Source organism: Ambystoma mexicanum, chromosome 6q (assembly GCF_040938575.1).
Source record: "Ambystoma mexicanum isolate Mex_15411 chromosome 6q, UKY_AmexF1_1, whole genome shotgun sequence".
NCBI lineage: Eukaryota > Metazoa > Chordata > Amphibia > Caudata > Ambystomatidae > Ambystoma > Ambystoma mexicanum.
Window position 1 is genome coordinate 228,863,684 of NC_090937.1, and position 18,674 is coordinate 228,882,357.

Sequence of the window (18,674 nt, forward strand, 5' to 3'; positions counted from 1 at the left end):
TAGAGAAATTCAGGCCCCACAACAATGAGGCCATTCCAGACCTGTTGCTTAGCACGGACGTAGTGGTACCCGCAGTCTGCAATTTGTCTGGGGATGTTCACAGTTTAACCCACTGAATCAAGGAGAGCCTTGCAGGGGCAAGGACCACCCTCCACAAGGGTCTTGCATGGTTTCTGATCTTACAAACGAAGAGACTCCCACCCCTGCCCCACACAAAACTCTGCATGCAGAAGGCAGACGCCCACCGCTATTTCCGTCAATCAACAGCAAGTTATTAGACACCGCTGGGATGCAGAGAAATGAAACCCGGAAGAGAAAACACAATACAAAGGTACAAGACCCATCACAGGCAACAGCACCCTACCCCCGTCCACACCCATGAAGAAGAGTAGAAACTCTGGAAAATGCATAGAATGAATCATGGGCCATGCATGCAGTAAATCCATAACCCATACCCCTAGATCAAACTATAGTACAACCTGAAAGGGCGGTACCTTCCAGCGAACAGATGAGGCCCACTGGGAATGGCACAAAAGAATTGGTAAAGATTGGAACTCTAATCCTGCAGGGAACATGCAACCTGTTTAGGGAAACCCAGCAACGTCCCGGACTGCAGTACACTCATGCATCATCGACTCTGCCCGTCCAATGGCAAACCAACATGGCAGTAAAGCAGTTTGAGGAAGTTTGAATTGAAGTGGTGAAGATAGCCATTAAACTCCCCATGTCACTTATGCCAGGGTAGATATATCGGAGAAGGCGGAAGAACCCTGTGGGGCCCTATAGAAGGAGACTTGCATCACACAACAGGCTCTACCCAATGGAGTCCAATACATAATGGGAAACAACACAAACTCAGAACCTGGAGGATTTACTTCCAGTACCAAGTAATTAATCCTGTTGTTAATAGTGGTAACAGTATTTTAGTTGATGCCATGTAAATCCATCAAACTTGTGATGAGGCTCACTGTGTTATCACAAGCAAACCACACACAGAGGGTCAAAAAAGCCACAGCAGATTTCAGGCAATTTATGAAGGGTCACACAATAACAGACACCCAGAAACCAAAAGGACATTTGCGATAGCAGGTCTTGGCAGCAGTGGAGTCGGACAAAATAAAAAGAGGGTTGGTACACAGGAACCCAAGGCATTACAAGCATGGGACCAAAGCCAGCAGACTACTAGTTTTCCAGATCAAACATAGGATACTTGAAACAAGAGACTGCCCCAACATTAACACGCCTATTATAGAACTTTGTTGGATTGGGGAGATGCTCAACACACTCTATTTACAATGAAAGCCAACACTGACCCACAGTGGGGGAAAATTCAGACCACCTGCAGGAAGCCCCGAGGCCGGCATGGACAATGGATCTAGACAGACACTTCCCATATGAGGAACTTAAAAACATCAGGAAACCTGGGTAGGGAAATCCCTTATGATCTAGGGTTGTACAGCAGTATATACATTCCCCAGACTAGCCAGTACCAGAGAGTACTAATTCTATTAAAGACATGAAGGCAAGTAATGTGTCCCTGTTTTTTACTACACTTTTCTGCATCAAAGCAAAAAATCATAAAGAAAACTATATATTCAAGAAAAACCTGGGCTAGTCTATTTTCTTTTGGGATAGAACAGCCCCAGCCACTTGAAGTCCCAGTACAATCCCGTGCCTCTGTCCCTGATAACCTCACATCCTGTCCTGTCCTGGGCATTTCCCCTTTCATTGATGTGACTCTTCATGTGGAAAAACGACACCTCTGACCTGCCATCGACCAGAAATCCAATCAGCGACAGAGGTAGTCCAAACCGTCCTGGAACACACTCAACAAAATCCACAACCATCGAGCAACGGCTCGAAAGAACGATCCACCGTTGAACTTCCAGATGACTACAGAAGCACATCAAGAAATCTTGACATCCATCCCTGGAAGAGAAGAGCGTCATTACCACCAAGGCAGTACAAAATGTCACCAAAGTCAACCACAGTCATACCAGCTGTGACATGTATCAGGCTAGCACATATTGTAAAGTGAGGGTGGGATAATACTTGCCTCACTGTCTTTAATAGAATTGCTCGTCCACTGTAAAGGGAATCTACAGTCTATGCAAGACACAAAGGCAAGTATTACACTTGTTCAAAGCTTACTCACCACTAACGCAGCTACTTCCTCAATCAGCTTAAAATAAAATTGACTAAAATGCAGATTCCTCAGACCAATCCACCCGCTTCATAATAACTTCCAAAACGGTGCCTCGTTTAAATGATTTAGATGCCATGTTGCCCCTGCTGGAGTGGGTACTTGGAAAGGGATACATCAATTCTTGCCTGTTCCAAACCAACCTTATCCATCTTGCCAAAAGTGATGAAAAGGATGACCTAAAGCATGAAGCAGCTGCTGGAGTCCGATATTGTTCGAGGGAAGTTTGTACTCTTTCATGTGTAGAGCCAGGTGGCCTGGGAAGGGCAGATAGGAAATTATCTAATCCCTGTCTTTGTTGGGTGAGAAATGAAAAAACAAAATCTCCTTCCAGAGGAAATATCCACTGAGAAAATTCCATAGGCCTCCTACCCAAAATCCCCTTAATGACACCATACACAACAAAATGGTCATTAGGGCCAACAAATCCTTGCGGCTGAGGGTCAAAATCTCTCTCCAATGCTCAAAATGCTTCAGCACTGACTTCATGAATAGTGCAACTCAGGTGGCCCAAGGAAACAAATACCATTAAGATACCAGATCAGATTGTGTCCTCATTCACATATTCAATTGTCACAGAAATCGCAGACTGGTAATCTCCAATCGTATGAAATGCTCCCCCGTTCTCTGAGAGGGAGGCTAAGAAATTAAATAGCTCACCCATAGAGGTCAAAAGGGGATTGACACTTTCACCCACCAGCAGCCTCAGACTTCTAAGGTTGCTTCGCAGCTCAGTGAAGTGGAGGGGGAGTAGGGGTCTTTCATGGGTTACACAGCTGATTAAACAAAGACATGGAACGTCCCAGCAAGACCCAAACCTCTACAGGCCACCAAGCAATGGTCCTTTCAAGAAGCAAGGACTGAACCTTCCCGTCCCCCATCGGAACTTGAGAGCATTGACGGAATTCAAGGAAGTGGAACTGGAAAATCAGAGCAAAGTTCCAGCAGGGATGGAAACCATGCTTGAGCAGTAATATTATCCCCATATATATGGTCGCCATACACATGGCCGCAGGGAAAAGGCAATGGTGACTTTATATATGGTGACCATATATGTACAGGGTCAAGGTGAGCAGGGTTGCAGGGGTTTCCCCCGCATGTTCTATGTGATAATGTCCCTAAAAACCACAGCCACTTTTTGGCAACATTTTTGTCAGGTGACATTTTTGCAGGGGCATTATCACATGAAACTGCTTGAGCTACTCACAAAGAAGTTACCAAGATCACTGACGGCTACGGCCTTGTCGCCTTTGCCAGCACTCTTGTAAAAAATCCTAAGGGGAAGGGAGGATGACTCAGGGGTGACGTGTTTGTCTTGGAAGCAAGAGAATGCAGCACAACACAGGTACAATTCCCGATCCCACTGTTAGAACCCAATCTCTGGTATAAAGCGCGCTATAAAAGAACAATTATAACAAAAAGGCATAATCAGACCGTGGGACATAAGGATGAAGCAATGCTTCTGATGCCAGTGCAAATACATCTCATCTCCAGCTGGAAAAATGGTTGAGAGGTGAGGCAAAGATATCTGCTTGTAAATTACCTCAACAGTCCTTCAACATTGCGAACATTAGAGGATGCAATTGCCATTCGCTGAGGCTCATGAGGTACATGGAACCTGATACCACCTGCTGCAACAATCAAGGGTGCCTGAGAGGGCAATGAAAGGGATGGGTGGGCGAGTGGGAGAGGGGCATGGCAGAGACGCTGCTCAAGCTGACACCTCCCTTGAGACCCAGGCGAGTGTCGCATGTGCCAACAACAGCCGCACACGCTGCAAAGGTAATAAGCGGAGTACAGATAGACTCTGCAGACAAACCTATCAAGTACAAGCACACAGAATAAAGACATATACAATATCAAGTAATGTTATGAAAGGAAAATGTAACTTTTCTGCTAAAAGAGAAGGAAAAATGAGGAGGCGGCTGGGACATGATGAAAGATCATCAGGGACAGGGCCACAATCTTTTACCGGGACGTCAGGTGGTGAGGGATGCTCTATCATAAAGGAAATGTAAGGGTGCAGAAGTATGAGTCGGACACAGTGATGGTATATTTTTGGGTAAATACTTTTATTAATACCAAAAGGTGGGAAAAAGGCCTCTCTATCCCTAAATACTATGTGGATGTTCCCTGCCTCAAAGTAAATTAATGAAAATGTCAGGAAGTCAGAAAGCAAAAATTCTGTCACAGCCGTGTCAAAACCCAACTTCTGTCCCTAACACTTACCATCTAATATAACTGTCCAAGGGTAAACTTTACTAAAAGAAACAGTGTTCTTGGTGTTTTCAATAAACAGAAAAGTTCCCAGGTTCGCTGGTAGTAAAGTGGTGAAAAGAAATGTTCAAAACCACAAAGTTCCAAGACTGGGGCAGCGCTCCAATACCCTAGACATATTCTTCCATTAAGATGCTGGATCACAGATAAAGTAAAGTTTGGGATTCACTTTATTATTCCCAGGGTCTTTGTCCCCCTAGTTTCCAGGATTCTATGTGAATGTGAGTCCCAGACTTGCAAAAGTGGTTTGGCGTCTTCCTTTGACAAAATGAGTATTTCTTTAACACAATGTAAACAATCTTTTATGTGGGTGCGAGTCACAGACTCGCAAAGGTGGTTTGGCGTCTTCTCCTGCCAAACTCAGTGATTCTCAATAAATGTCTTTTTCACAGGGCCCCAGACCCTCTTGTCTTTGGACGTTGGTTTCTGATATGGGTGCTTGTCCCAGACTCACATTGTGGCATTACTCCCCTTGGTTCACTCTCCTGCCAAGTGACTGTCTTTGATTCTCTTTCAGGTCGCAGACCCTCTCTCTTGTGTCTTAGATTTACTCTCAAGCTTCCCCGGATCTCTAACAACTTCTCGTAAACCTACTTACCTGTTCTCTTCCTCTTGAATGGTGCCAGCGTTTCCCCAGTCTCTGGGCTTCGCGCGCTAAGGATCTGGTAGCTTTTTGGAGAGAGGCGAGATCTGCACCACGGGTGGCATCTCTTTTCCCCGGCTACACATCCTGCCTTAGAAGTGGTTCAACAGAGCCCGGGTAGCATTGAGGCAAGCACCCACACCAACGCACTCAGTCATTCCAACTTGGACCTTCGCCAGCCTTTCTTGTACCTTGCTCCATGACTTCCCGTTCGGCTTCCCTCTGTCGGCTTGGTGCAGGCAACCCGCTGTGCCTTCTTGGAGATCTGTTCTCCCGAGGCTCGTTCTCGGAAGGCTTGTCTCCCTCAGGCTCCTCTCTCACCTGTTTGACAGCTGAGTTCCTTTTGAACTCCCACGCCAGCCAGCTGTCTCCATTCCGGCAATTGACATCTCAGAAAAAACTACACGGCTCTCTTCGTTTCCTTGAAGTAATCTTCGTCCCAGTACTAGTTTTCCCCTGTGAAGCGAGATGCTTAGAATTCGTGGATATTTCAGGTTTGTCAAGTGTATCAATATGATGAAACTGACAACAGATGATATTTGTTCTTCTCCCTACAGGGGGCAGGGGATTTGGTATTGGAGAAGGGGCTGAGGTTATCAAGGTGGATGAATACATGTTCCCTGAGAATAATCGTCCCTAATTCCATAGGGGGCTTCTCTCCCCATGTGATCCTCCCTCAGTACACCACCCTCAGGGGGATTATTTGACTGTGCACGCACCGCCCTGGTCACATGGGAAAGGTCTCCCCCTAGGAAATAAGGGACAACATCTTCAGATTTGCCACAGAAGCTACAAAGAGGCTGAGGTTTTACTGGGAAATCTGATTGTGTTGCTGATTTTCTTGCTTTGCTGCTCATAGTTGTAGTAAGTATAGTGAAGCATAATAGTCGCCTCTGTGCCTTGACATAGAATTGTAAATCTTTTCCAAAAGATAATGGGTCCAATGCTCCTCAGGGCAATAAATGGGATTTGGAATATGGACAATGAGATCCTGTCCTCAAGGCTGAATGGGAGCGTAACAGTCATACCAAAAGGGGAAAGTACTGTTGAGGCATGCTATTTCCCTCAAGCCTCTACCGACAGCAGCCTGATGACTATTTGGTAAAGTCTTCTCCATTTTGCTGTTTAGCTGTTCTTATGCAAGAGACTTCTCTTGAAAATGCTTGTTTTCCCTGAACTCGTTTCATAGACATGTGTAAACCACATTAAAAAGAACATGCCTGGTTCTTTTTAGTGCAAAGTATATCTAGACCATGTGAGCGAATAAAATGCCCACAAAGTCCCCCTCCAGAAAGTGCAGAAGGAACCTATTGCATCGTACATCTCCCTGATATTTACATCAGCAACTGCCTCATGCCGTGACTGTTTTTAATGTGATTCTGTGGGGCGGGAGGTCTCTTTTCGCAGAGTGATGTTTTTTGAATGTTTTCTTACTAATTTGTGAATTAGGTGTCTCCTGCCGGCCTACAAAGGTAGGAGGTCTGGAAGGTGGGTTAGATTGCTCTGGTCAGTTCCTGGAAGGTGAAGATACTTTATCTTGCCAGGCAAATAAAGCTGTTTCTGGTTTGTCACGATCCTAAATTGATGCATGAGCCTGGTTTCTCCCACAGTACCTCATACCACATTGTTATGTCATGTTATCTTATCAGGTATTTGAATAGTGCCCGATCTCTCTGAGGGTAAAAAAGAAACTATAGTAGCATCACTTAAGCTCTGCTAACTTTCAATACTGATGAAATATTGTAAATATTCGTAAACTTCCTAAACATTCTATGATCCCTTGTTGCTTTTAGGGATACAAGTGGAGTAGTTCATTAGCCGGCAGACGAGTATGACAATGATCGGACACCCCACGCAGCTTCATGAAACCTTGGTATCTACCCCAAAAAGCGTCAACAATATACAATCTGGGATGTGGATAATCACAAAGATTAGGATTGCCCCCTGTGCTGAATAATATTCATATTGCGCCCCTGATTTTACACATTCAGAAGATGGGAGTGCAGATATAAAACTATGTAGAAGACAACCAGTTGGTGTTCAGGATTCTCAGAGATAACGATAATCCGTTTTTTTTCGGACTGCCTTTTGCTATCATCAACCGTCGTTGCCTAGCAAACAGGAAGGATTTTATCCACACCAAAGCTTTTCCGTTGCTTCCGGTCTGATGCAGCTTCATAAGGATTCCCTGCTGACTAATGGAATTGAATGCTGGTGACAAATCCAATAGCACAAGGACGCCTGTTCCACCGTCATCCACAATCCACCTCGAATTGTCCAGAGAAAATATAACAGACTCAGTACCATATAAAGGCCTGAAACCTGCCTGCCCTGAAGATAGTCTAAGGTATCTTCAATGCAAAGGCTGCCACTTTAACATTATTGCCTTTTGTAACAATTTTGCTAGTAATGACAGATTTGAAACAGTTAGAAAGTTGACAAAGTCCGTTGGGTCTGCTTGGGGCTTCTTAAGCAGTGATGTTACTGTTCCCAGTTTTAAATCAGCCTCTTAAAGGGCCTGTCACGGTGAAATGCAAAGAAATAAAAAGCATTTTTATCCCTGTTTGAGAGATAGAAAAGCAGGAGTAAAAGCAGCAGTCGATTCCACTTCTGTTGCACCTGAAAATGAATGGATGACAGGGTCAGGAATAACCCTGTCATATGCATTGTGCATCCCTCTGTGCCTGTTCCAAACACTGACACATGGTTACGATGAGCAAGGTGATAAAAGGCAATGGGCGGCTGCCCTGTGCGGCTTTGCTAACAGCCCCGCTAACAGCCCAGCTGAAGCCACAACCAGGACATTTATTCACCAGTCGGTCTGTGGCCTCTTTGCAGGAATGTGTCCCATTGGGCCCTTTGGGCTCACGTAAACTTATTCAACAAAACAACAAAAGCCTCAAGAGGGGTCATTAGTGATGGTTATTAAAAGTGTGAACTGGAAACCTGCTCTTCAATTCTGGATCGTACGAATATACTGCCCCTGCTCCAAGAGAAACCCTTGTTGAATGGTATCAAATCCAGTGATGTGGAAAGAGTGTTTTTCCCTGACCGAACAAGACTTGACCAAGTTGTGATCTTTCTCAAATCTAAACTAGCAATGGACACTCTTTCGAAAGAAAGTGACAATTAGCGATGCCTATGCTATGACCTGCTGCCTTATAATGCTAAAATTGGGCAGGGGAAGGTTCAGAGTTGTGGACTTCAACAGGGCTCCGTGGGAAAGCACCCTTTGCATACCGGGCAAAGTAGTGTTGAAGATCAAGTTCTGGCTTTGAAAAGGAAAATCATGATCTCTGAGAAAAGCCATGATTGATTGTGGATTATTCCTCAGACCTTGTCTTAGACTCTTGGACATTACTCCTATGACTTAGGGACAACTGATGTGGCCACAGATATACTGCTTCACAGATTTTTCAATGCTTTCATTTAATTCGAGAGGTCATGCTCATCTATTTAACAATGTTTTCTTGTCCAGTTTGCTTAGACAACATACAGTTCTTACTCTTCAAGAAACATGGCTTAAGGTGCAGCCTGCATTTGATGGGTATGAGGTGATCCAGCAAATGGCTGACCATGGTACAAGTGGTTGCCCGTTTGGAGGTTTGAACCTTTCCTTTATATTAGGGCTGTGGCACGATATGATGTAAAATCTGGAGTATTGGCAACTCATGTTATACTGTTATGCAAGATGCAGGTGAACATCTTGGTGATTAATATCTACTGGTACCAGGGCATGACGGAATTAGCTGAAGTGATCAAATCCATTACATTTGTGTGTAGCTGAACGGTATAATTCCACACCCTCTGGCCACATTCTGGTGGCAGGAGAGCTAAATTCAGACTGTGTGTCCACGGGGTACGTGAGTCATCTCTTCAAAATTAAAAAGGATTTAGAAATCAGGAATGGCAATGTATGGGTGGAGTGTTTCACAGGTATGGGTCTATGTCCTTTAAATGGTGCAGTTGTAGGAGATACTCCATCATCCACAACATGGTCTAATGACTCTGGTACCTCTACTATTGATAATATCTTTGTGGGACCGTGGTTGTAGGAAAATTGTTCCCGCTTTGAAATCAATAGAACAGAGTCTAGTGATCACTCCATTTTGATAGCTTATTTTGACCCTCTGATAATTATACCAAAAATGACCTCCAGATTGGCAGGGGGCAGAGTAGTTGCACTGAATGTTCACGGAAATCGTCTTAAGTGCAGTCCGCAAATGCTGATTAGGGTCAATCAAACACTAGTTGGAGTGATGGAAAAGAAATCTGTTCAGCAAATGCGAAGTGACTTTCGGGTGGATAACTTTGGGTGCTTTATTAATAGCGTAATCACCCCCAATATTACCAAGTCTGGTAAGGGAGCTCCTCGCTCCACCTCCCATCTACATACATACAATAGGGAGTTGGTCCTCAGAAGAAGATAGCTGAGATGTGCGAGAAGGCGTATTATAAATGATCCCTTAGTCTTGGGACCCGAAAAATCCATCCTAATAAGGAAAGTAGAACAAGGGTACAAAAACTGGTTGCCTGGGTCTAGAGCCCATCACGTACAAGATGCAGAAAACATGTTAGATGTATTAGTAGACAAGAATTCTAGAACTTTCTGGTCATTAATAAATGCCTCTGGGAAGGTACAGGTGGGGAGATTGGTTAATGCGGTTGCAGAAGAGGATTGGGTTCATCACTAGAGTCATTGTATGCACTGCCTGCCTCTTTATAGACATCTGGGATGGTGAATAAAGTTCTTCAGGAGGTATCTTTTGATTTTTCAATCTTATATGCTGAACTCATTGACCTAATCGGCTCTATCAGTAATTCGCGAGCTCCAGGCCCAAACGGACTCACAAATCAGCCTTTTAAAACTAATATGACATTGTGGGTAGAAATTCTGAATATTTTAAGCGGGAGCAATTGCGACCCACCTGGGATAGAGCTCATATTATTCCCATATGTAATAAGGGGGATAGGTCACAACCAAGCAATTATCATCAGATTGCCATCAACAACGCAGACTCAAACATGTTCTCATGTCTTCTCCTAGAACATCTGGAAACCTGGACCAGCAGGCAGAATTTAATATAAAAATGGCAAACCGGCCTCAGGAAGAGGATGGTCACCCAACTGAATGGCTTATTACTTAGTTGTATTCAGGGACAAGCTTAGTCAAAATAGGGGAATCCCGTTTTTCTTGCCTCCATTGACTTGGCGGCAGCCTTTGACGTGGTAGATCGCACCGTACATTATTTTTGACAATACACCAATTGGCCTTCAGAGACTGCTGAATGGTTTCTCAGCTTTCCTCAAAGCAAACTCCTTGACTATTAATTCTTGTAAGACTAAGGTTATGCAGCTTACGAATATCAGAAAGCAAGTTGCATTCATGCGGCATGTAGATTTGGAACCGGTGGAGAGGATTGACTCTTTCCTGTATCTGTGCTTCAAGATTGCCTCTAACCTTCCATTAGTTTCATTCGTTCCTGGCTGCATACCACAGCAACTAATTTAGTGAGCCAACTTTGCAGGGTGGATTCCAAATTTGGAAAATGTTCCCTATTGCCATGTAAACGGTTTTATGAAGGCAAGGCTGTACCGAAACTACTATACGCAAAAGAAATATATGATCCGGTCGTGTTAGAGTATGCTCTGTTTTTTGAATCCTTGATGTGAAGAAGAGTCCTTTGCCTCTGACCTTCTATGCCTCATTCTGTTGATCAGTATGAACTGAGCAGTGTCTCTCTTAAAGCTAGAGCCTTTTGGCAATACCTATCTCTGTATGGTAAAATGCTAACACCAATACATAATTAATTGTGGTGTGATTTTGGACAAGCATGTGATCATGGGGGCATTCGTGCTGTCTGTGAAATAGAGGGGATTGCCCTGTTGTTATTGAAGGAGATGAGATGCACAAAACTGGATCTGGTTAGCAATCCCAATAAAGTGAAGAAGTCATTATTCACTTTGGACTGGGCCAATACTGTAACGGAATTCCATGCTTATTCTTCATTAAGTCATTTGAAATATGGCCATACAAAGCAAGGAATCCTGGCCCCGTATTTATCGATTTAATCCATTAGATCTACACAATCCACTTTTAAGAGATTCTGTCTAATTCTGTTACACACAAAGGAAACCTTGTTGAGATATTGTTCGGTTGATGCAGATGCTGTTATCTGTAGATATTGTAAACGGGAAGAGGAAAGAGAAACAGCTAGGCATTTGCTGCTATCGTGTGTAGCTTCGGAACAGATAAGGTTAGGTGCTTTTTATAAATTTAGTAAGGATCAAATCTTAGGAGTCGATCAGATGTGGAATTACTATTTGTCCGGTTCAACTACATCAATTGCAAATGCGCTCACTACATTGTTTGCTTCACTTTCCACTGAGAAGGAATTGATTTAACCTTATCTGTTCCAAAGGTTGTGTATTGTCTATAATTGTTTGTTTAAAAAGTGTGTGTTAAAGGTTGAATTGAATTTTAACCAATAAAACAAAAACCAAAAAAAACAACAAAAAAATAAGTCAAGATCACAAGAAGTGTACAAGGTCCAGCGTGATTTGCTGAAGAATGAGATTTCTACCAGTGTTATTCCAGTTCATAAAAACATTTGCGAGTAGACTGCAGCGAAGGCACACCTGGCAGAAAATGAGGAAGACAGTACCCATAGGATGTAATAGAAGAGGAGAAGTGAGTAGAAGAAGCGTTGGAGTGAAGAAGAAAAAGGTCAGCAAGTGGGAGAAGAAGATGTTATACCAAAGCAAGAGCGGTTGTGAGAAAAGAGGATCTGTTGAAAACAGTAGGGGAGGACAAGGGAAAAAGACATAAACAAATGATCAACAATTTGTAAAGGGAAATCAGAAACAGGATAAAACAGATGGAGAATTTGAAAAGATTAAGTCCAAGAAATAAAGTGGCATTCAAAAGTAGACAAAACAAGAAGTGATAGAAAAAAGGAGAAAGAGAGGTCCGAGAGCAGTGATAAAGAATAGCTTTACTGTCCCCAATACCCAATGAGGGAGTGAGAAGGGACAGATTGCGAAGCAGTAAGACCAAAGCCATAGAGGCATTGATGGAGAAAACTTAGTGGACTATAAAACAGGAAACTGTAAACTAAGTTGAAGAAAAAAGATCAAGACTAGAAGACATTTTGTTGTACAAGGGAAAAGCATGCAAAAGTGTGATAGAAACCATAGGAGAAAGGGAAGTGGTAATAGATGGATAGACAAGATTAGCAGGATCCATAGAATGACAGGGCCTGAGGAGAGGGAGGCATAGCGTGGGTCATGATGTAGAGACAGACATTAGAAATGATAACACAAGATGCATCGCTGAATACTGTAATTCTCATGAAATTATGAGGCCAAAAGCTGGGCCTGTGCAGCAAAGCACCAGTACAAGAATAACATAATCAGACCTGTGGTGAGGGTCTCCACAATGCCGCGAACACACAGGTCTAGGGTGGTGACGTGATCTGTGGCAGAGGCCCAAAGATGTTAATGCCAGCTCTGGGGAGCAGGGTCAGAAAAACTCACGAGGGATAGAGAGTGAGAGCACACACATGTCCCCGCTCCACAAAGCAACAATGCAAGGCAACAGTCAGATGGAAACAAGGATGTAATAAGCTGTTTGCTGGTTCAGTTATTCAGCATTGAACCATTAAAATAACTTCTGTTACTGGTAGCCAACTCAATGGTACTAATTGTATCCACCTGGAAAGGATGAACGATTGAGTCCACCAGGTGGGTGATATAAATGTGGTGCCATTTGACGAATCTGCACAAAATTTTGCAAAACAATTTTAAATCTAGATATAAATGTTTTTGTAAAGGTTGTTGGGATTTTCTCAAGAGGGTGCTAAATTAGAGGGGGGGTTGCAACATTTTTAGATGGCTTATAACTTTGTTGCCATTTGACGAATGTGGACAAATGTTTTCAGAAAGATTATAGACCCAACCTTCAATGTTTGTGTAAAGACTGAATGGATTTTGTCAAGTGGGGGCTAAGTTATATGACTATTATTTTTTTTTATTATTTTGTTTATTGTGTGTACAGTTATTAAACTTTAACACAAATTCAAATATAAACATATACATAAAAGGAAGAAGGTAGAAGGGAACAACAATAAAATAGCATTAACAAAAATATCACAAAGACATGCATATTACATTAAAAATAGAAATACAAATACACATCAAACCTTGCAATAAAGGAGAAAGACAGGTAATTAAGCAGAATGAAGGGCAAAAACATATATATCATTCCCCTGAATAGTATATATATATATATATATATATATATATATATATATATATATATATATATATATATATATATATATACTATGCATCCAGAGTCAAGGCAAGGAGATCTAATTCCATTCAGCTTGGGGTAACAGCTTTAGCATCTGACATCATAGCATAACACTGACATTTCAAGATCAACTAACAGTTTCACATCCTCTTCAAAATTATGCAGATATTTGTTAACATTCTTCCAAATCTGGGTAATGGCGATGATTAGCCCTTTATTATACCCGGACAGGCATCTTAGCCTGAATGTTCTGCTAGCCATATACTCCTCTTCAAACTCAAATTTTGCAAAATATTTATTATATATTGATCTCAATTTAGGACAGCATGTGAGTACATGTCTAGCAGATTCCAAAGTATTACCATCCAGACATAGTCTACATGTCCTCTTCTCGACCGGTACGCCAGTCCATGCTCCCTTATTTCTAGAATATTCAAACGGTTGAGCCTAACATCTAAGAAAATTCTGCGTGTCACAGGAGACGGCAGCAATTTTAGATAGCTTTGCAGCATTTTATAGCTTAATGGTCTCATATTAGCCGTCTTATCGTGGCTGACAGCCCAGTCCCACTTCTCTATGGAATCCTTAAGAGATTTTATCCAGTGCTCCTTCCCTGTATTGTATGTACATACATTTTGGAAAAAATAAAACATGGGTGGATTTCAAGCAAACTCATGTAAGGAGCATTGGCAAGGAGCTCAAAGCATGGTTTTGCAAATGTGCCTGTGTTTTATTTTTTGACAGGTGTCATAATGTAGGTGCAAAAAATGGTGATATACCTTTGGTGACTGAGGTATAGCCTGTGGCCATGGGCAGTGGCAAGATTGTCTGGGTCATGGTATAAGGTCATGACCCGGACAATCTGGCTACTGGTCATGACAGCGAGGGACCATGTCCACCTGGGACTGGCTATGTGGTAAAGTTATTTGAAAGTAGGATAAGTTTGAAAGAGAAAATAAATATGCTTGTGGCAATATGGTCATAGGGTTCTGACTTCGCCTTCTGCAGGGTGCCATGGAAAGGGAAGAGTGGCTCTGTACGGAGCCCCGCCTTCTCTTTCCATGGTGGCCATCTTGGAAAAGGATTTTCCTTCCTACAGTAGGAAGAAAAATCTATTTGTTAGCACCCCGGGTTCTCGCTTTGGGAACCAGGGGTGCTAATGGCCTGTATCACCCATTGCAGTGGATTCAATGGAGGATAATGGTCCGGAGTGCTCTTTATTTATTTATTTATTTATTTATTATTTATAATGCGCCAAAGCCCGCAGTCAACAGGACGCACACAGACACACTTCGCTTAGGCCAATAACTTGGGCTGCCAGGAACCCCCTGGAAGTGGGGATGAGCGTCATATTATTCCCATTAGCATAACACAAAATGCTAATGGAAATATTGAAAAAACATATTGAGTCTATGTACTTAACTGAGAAATATAAAGTAGATGGAGTCTATAAGATTTTTTTTAGTAAAATGTTTTAACTGTGAAAGGTGGTTCCTAAAGAAACCTTTCTTTTGTAGTTAAAAAAAAAACATTTTTTGCAGGAGAGGGTAGAACGTAAGTTGAGGAGGGAAATGAAGGAAGAGGCACCAAGCACTAATATTGAGGGGCCGATGGACAGGGGAAGATGTTGTGCGTGTGTTACTTCTAAGGTGATGGGGAGTGTTTCTCATGCTCCTTGATTACAGCTTCAAACGCACGTTGAAATTGCTTCCCCCTGCAGAGTGGTGTGTTGCAGTATATACAGAGGACTGTTGTCTTCCAAAGATATGGATCAACAGCCTCTTTTATTGCTTGCAAGGTAGCTGGTGGGATTTTGTGTCCCACAGAAGTAGGCTATGTGGTTACAGTATTGGTTGAGGAAGATAATGTGGAGGATGACATCCTACTACTTGCTAAAAATCTTTCTGAGAGCATTGCAGTAGTTGGATTTGGTGTGGCGGCGCATGGAGGTCGTCCCATAGGAATAATGTCCAGGTAGTCTGCGACTGAGTACAAAGTTCCACTTAGTGCATGTCATTTTTGTAGCTTTAGCCTTTGGTACATTCCCAACAGTGGTAAAGAACTTCCACACCCATGGTACTTCTCTACCTCATCTTCGTGGTCCCCTTCATTGCCTTTGGAAATGCTGCGCTTTTTTTGTTGTGTGGGTCCTCCAGCTGGTGGTGGTGGTGGCTCTTGGGGAGGATGTGATGTCAGTGATGTCATCAATAACATTTGTGATGTAATATTTGATGTCCTGGGTGTTGGTCTTAACAGTGCACAGTGGTGGTGCGAGTTATGGTTGCTTAGCTTACCATAACTGGCACATTTCTGAGGTTTTTCGGTTTTTACTTGTAACCATAACATCCCTTTAACAACGTTTTTTCATTGAATTTCATAGGTTTTTATTAGTGCAACTAAACCATAACATCCCTTTGACAACGTTTTTTCATTGAATATATATATATATATATATACATATATATATATATATATTACACTGCCACGATAGTGGCAGTGTAATTATGGTTAAGTTGCTGTTCCCATAGGAAGTGCACTTTCTGTGCGGCTTATAATTTCGCTCCCCCTCCACAAATCCTCACCAAACTTTGCAAAAAAGGTATATGGCCCACTCTGAATATTTTTGCAAAGTTTGGTTAGGATTCGTGCAGGGGGGGAAAAGTTATAGGGGGGGTCCCAAAATTTCTGTTTTTCCCATAGACTGAATGGGAAACATTTTTTGCTCGCGCCTACAGCCCAAACCGCAGGACGGATTTTCACCAAATTTGGACCAGGAGCAGCAGCGTGGTCCCAAAAGCGTGCTTTTGCAAATTTGGTGAAAATCCGTCCAGTAGTATTTTTTAAAATGACCAAAAAGTAGGACAAAAAAAATTAGTGATATCTGTGTTCGGTCCGTGGACAGACTTCCCTGTTCGCTCCGCGGACAGGACGGTGATTGGGCCAGCAGCTTGCGTGATGTCCGCGGACATCTGACGTGCTCTCTCATTGGATGCAGTGAAAGCGTGCAGTGAGTCTGGCTTCAGAGACGCCCGCCATCTTTCTTTCCCGCATGAGATGCTTTGTCAGGTCAGCAGGAGCGTGTCTGTCTCCTGTTCCTCCCACCCCAGCTCATGCCTCATGTCTGTCCGACCCCCGCTCATGCCCCATGTGTCCTTTCTGTCCCCCCCACCCCTGCTCATGCCCCGTGTGTCCTTCCTGTCCCCCCCACCCCCGCTCATGCTCCGTGTGTCCCCTGTTCCTCCAGCCCCCCGCTCACGCCATCGCACACGGTGGCCAGCGGAGGGCCGAGGAGCGGGATCTGCCGCACAAACTCATGTCCGTGCGGCATGTCTGTGTTTTTGTTTGTCCCCCCCACCCACCCTCATGCCCCGTGTGTCTCTCTCCCTCCCCCCACCCCCCGCTCATGCCCCGTGTGTCTCTCTCCCTCCCCCCCACCTCCCGCTCATGCCCCACGTGTCTCTCTCCCTCCCCCCCACCCCCGCTCATGCCCCATGTGTCTCTCTCCCTCCCCCCCACCCCCGCTCATTCCCCGTGTGTTTCTCTCCCTCCCCCCACCCCCGCTCATGCCCCATGTGTTTCTCTCTCTCCCCCCCACCCCCGCTCATGCCCCGTGTGTTTCTCTTCCTCCCCCCACCCCCGCTCATGCCCTGTGTGTCTCTTTCCCTCTCCCCCACCCCTGCTCATGCCCCGTGTGTCTCTCTCCCTCCCGCCCAACCCCCCGCTCATGCCTCATGTGTCTCTCTCCCTCCCGCCCACCCCCCGCTCATGCCTCGTGTGTCTCTCTCCCTCCCTCCACCCCACGCTCATGCCTCGTGTGTCTCTCTCCCTCCCCCCACCCCCCGCTCATGCCCCGTGTGTCTCTAGCCCTCCCACCCACCCCCCGCTCATGCCCCGTGTGTCTCTAGCCCTCCCACCCACCCCCCGCTCATGCCCCGTGTGTCTCTAGCCCTCCCCCCACCCCCTGATCATGCCCCGTGTGTCTCTCCCCCCACCCCCTGCTCATGCCCCGTGTGTCTCTAGCACTCCCACCCACCCCCCGCTCATGCCCCGTGTGTCTCTGGCTACCCCACCCACTCCCCGCTCATGCCCCGTGTGTCTCTCTCCCTCCCACCGACCCCCCGCTCATGCCTCGTGTGTCTCTCTCCCTCCCCCCACTCCCCCATGCCCCGTGTGTCTCTAGACCTCCCACCCACCCCCGTTCATGTCCCGTGTGTCTCTAGCCCTCCCACCCACCCCCCGCTCATGCCCCGTGTGTCTCTAGCCCTCCCACCCACCCCCGCTCATGCCCCGTGTGTCTTTCTCCCTCCCGCCCACCCCCTGCTCATGCCTCGTGTGTCTCTCCCCCTCCCCCCACCCCCGCTCATGCCCCGTGTGACTCTAGCCCTCCCACCCACCCCCGCTCATGCCCCATGTGTCTCTCTCCCTCCCCCCCACCCCCGCTCATGCCCCGTGTGTTTCTCTCCCTCCCCCCACCCCCGCTCATGCCCCATGTGTTTCTCTCTCTCCCCCCCACCCCCGCTCATGCCCCGTGTGTTTCTCTTCCTCCCCCCCACCCCCGCTCATGCCCCGTGTGACTCTTTCCCTCTCCCCCACCCCTGCTCATGCCCCGTGTGTCTCTCTCCCTCCCGCCCAACCCCCCGCTCATGCCTCATGTGTCTCTCTCCCTCCCGCCCACCCCCCGCTCATGCCTCGTGTGTCTCTCTCCCTCCCTCCACCCCACGCTCATGCCTCGTGTGTCTCTCTCTCTCCCCCCACCCCCAGCTTTACCCCATGTGTCTCTAGCCCTCCCACCGACCCCACGCTCATGCCCCGTGTGTCTCTAGCCCTCCCACCCACCCCCCGCTCATGCCCCGTGTGTCTCTAGCCCTCCCCCCACCCCCTGATCATGCCCCGTGTGTCTCTCCCCCCACCCCCTGCTCATGCCCCGTGTGTCTCTAGCACTCCCACCCACCCCCCGCTCATGCCCCGTGTGTCTCTGGCTACCCCACCCACTCCCCGCTCATGCCCCGTGTGTCTCTCTCCCTCCCACCGACCCCCCGCTCATGCCTCGTGTGACTCTCTCCCTCCCCCCACTCCCCCATGCCCCGTGTGTCTCTAGACCTCCCACCCACCCCCCGTTCATGCCCCGTGTGTCTCTAGCCCTCCCATGCACCCCCCGCTCATGCCCCGTGTGTCTCTAGCCCTCCCACCCACCCCCGCTCATGCCCCGTGTGTCTTTCTCCCTCCCGCCCACCCCC

At 45.7% G+C, this 18,674-nt stretch overlaps 1 protein-coding gene across 2 annotated transcripts in view; it reads right to left on the bottom strand.

Annotated features, from left to right (window-relative positions):
• Positions 1–18,674, bottom strand: part of SYNPO2 (synaptopodin 2) — a 716,997-nt gene that overhangs the window by 145,115 nt on the left and 553,208 nt on the right. Inside the window, exon 3 of one of the 2 annotated variants that reach the window (XM_069630687.1) lies at positions 1,768–1,929. The exons of the other annotated variant lie outside the window; for it this stretch is intronic. Within the exon in view, the coding sequence (XP_069486788.1) occupies positions 1,768–1,929 (162 nt within the window). The remainder of the gene's footprint in view (positions 1–1,767; positions 1,930–18,674) is intronic. 2 annotated transcript variants of the gene reach the window in all.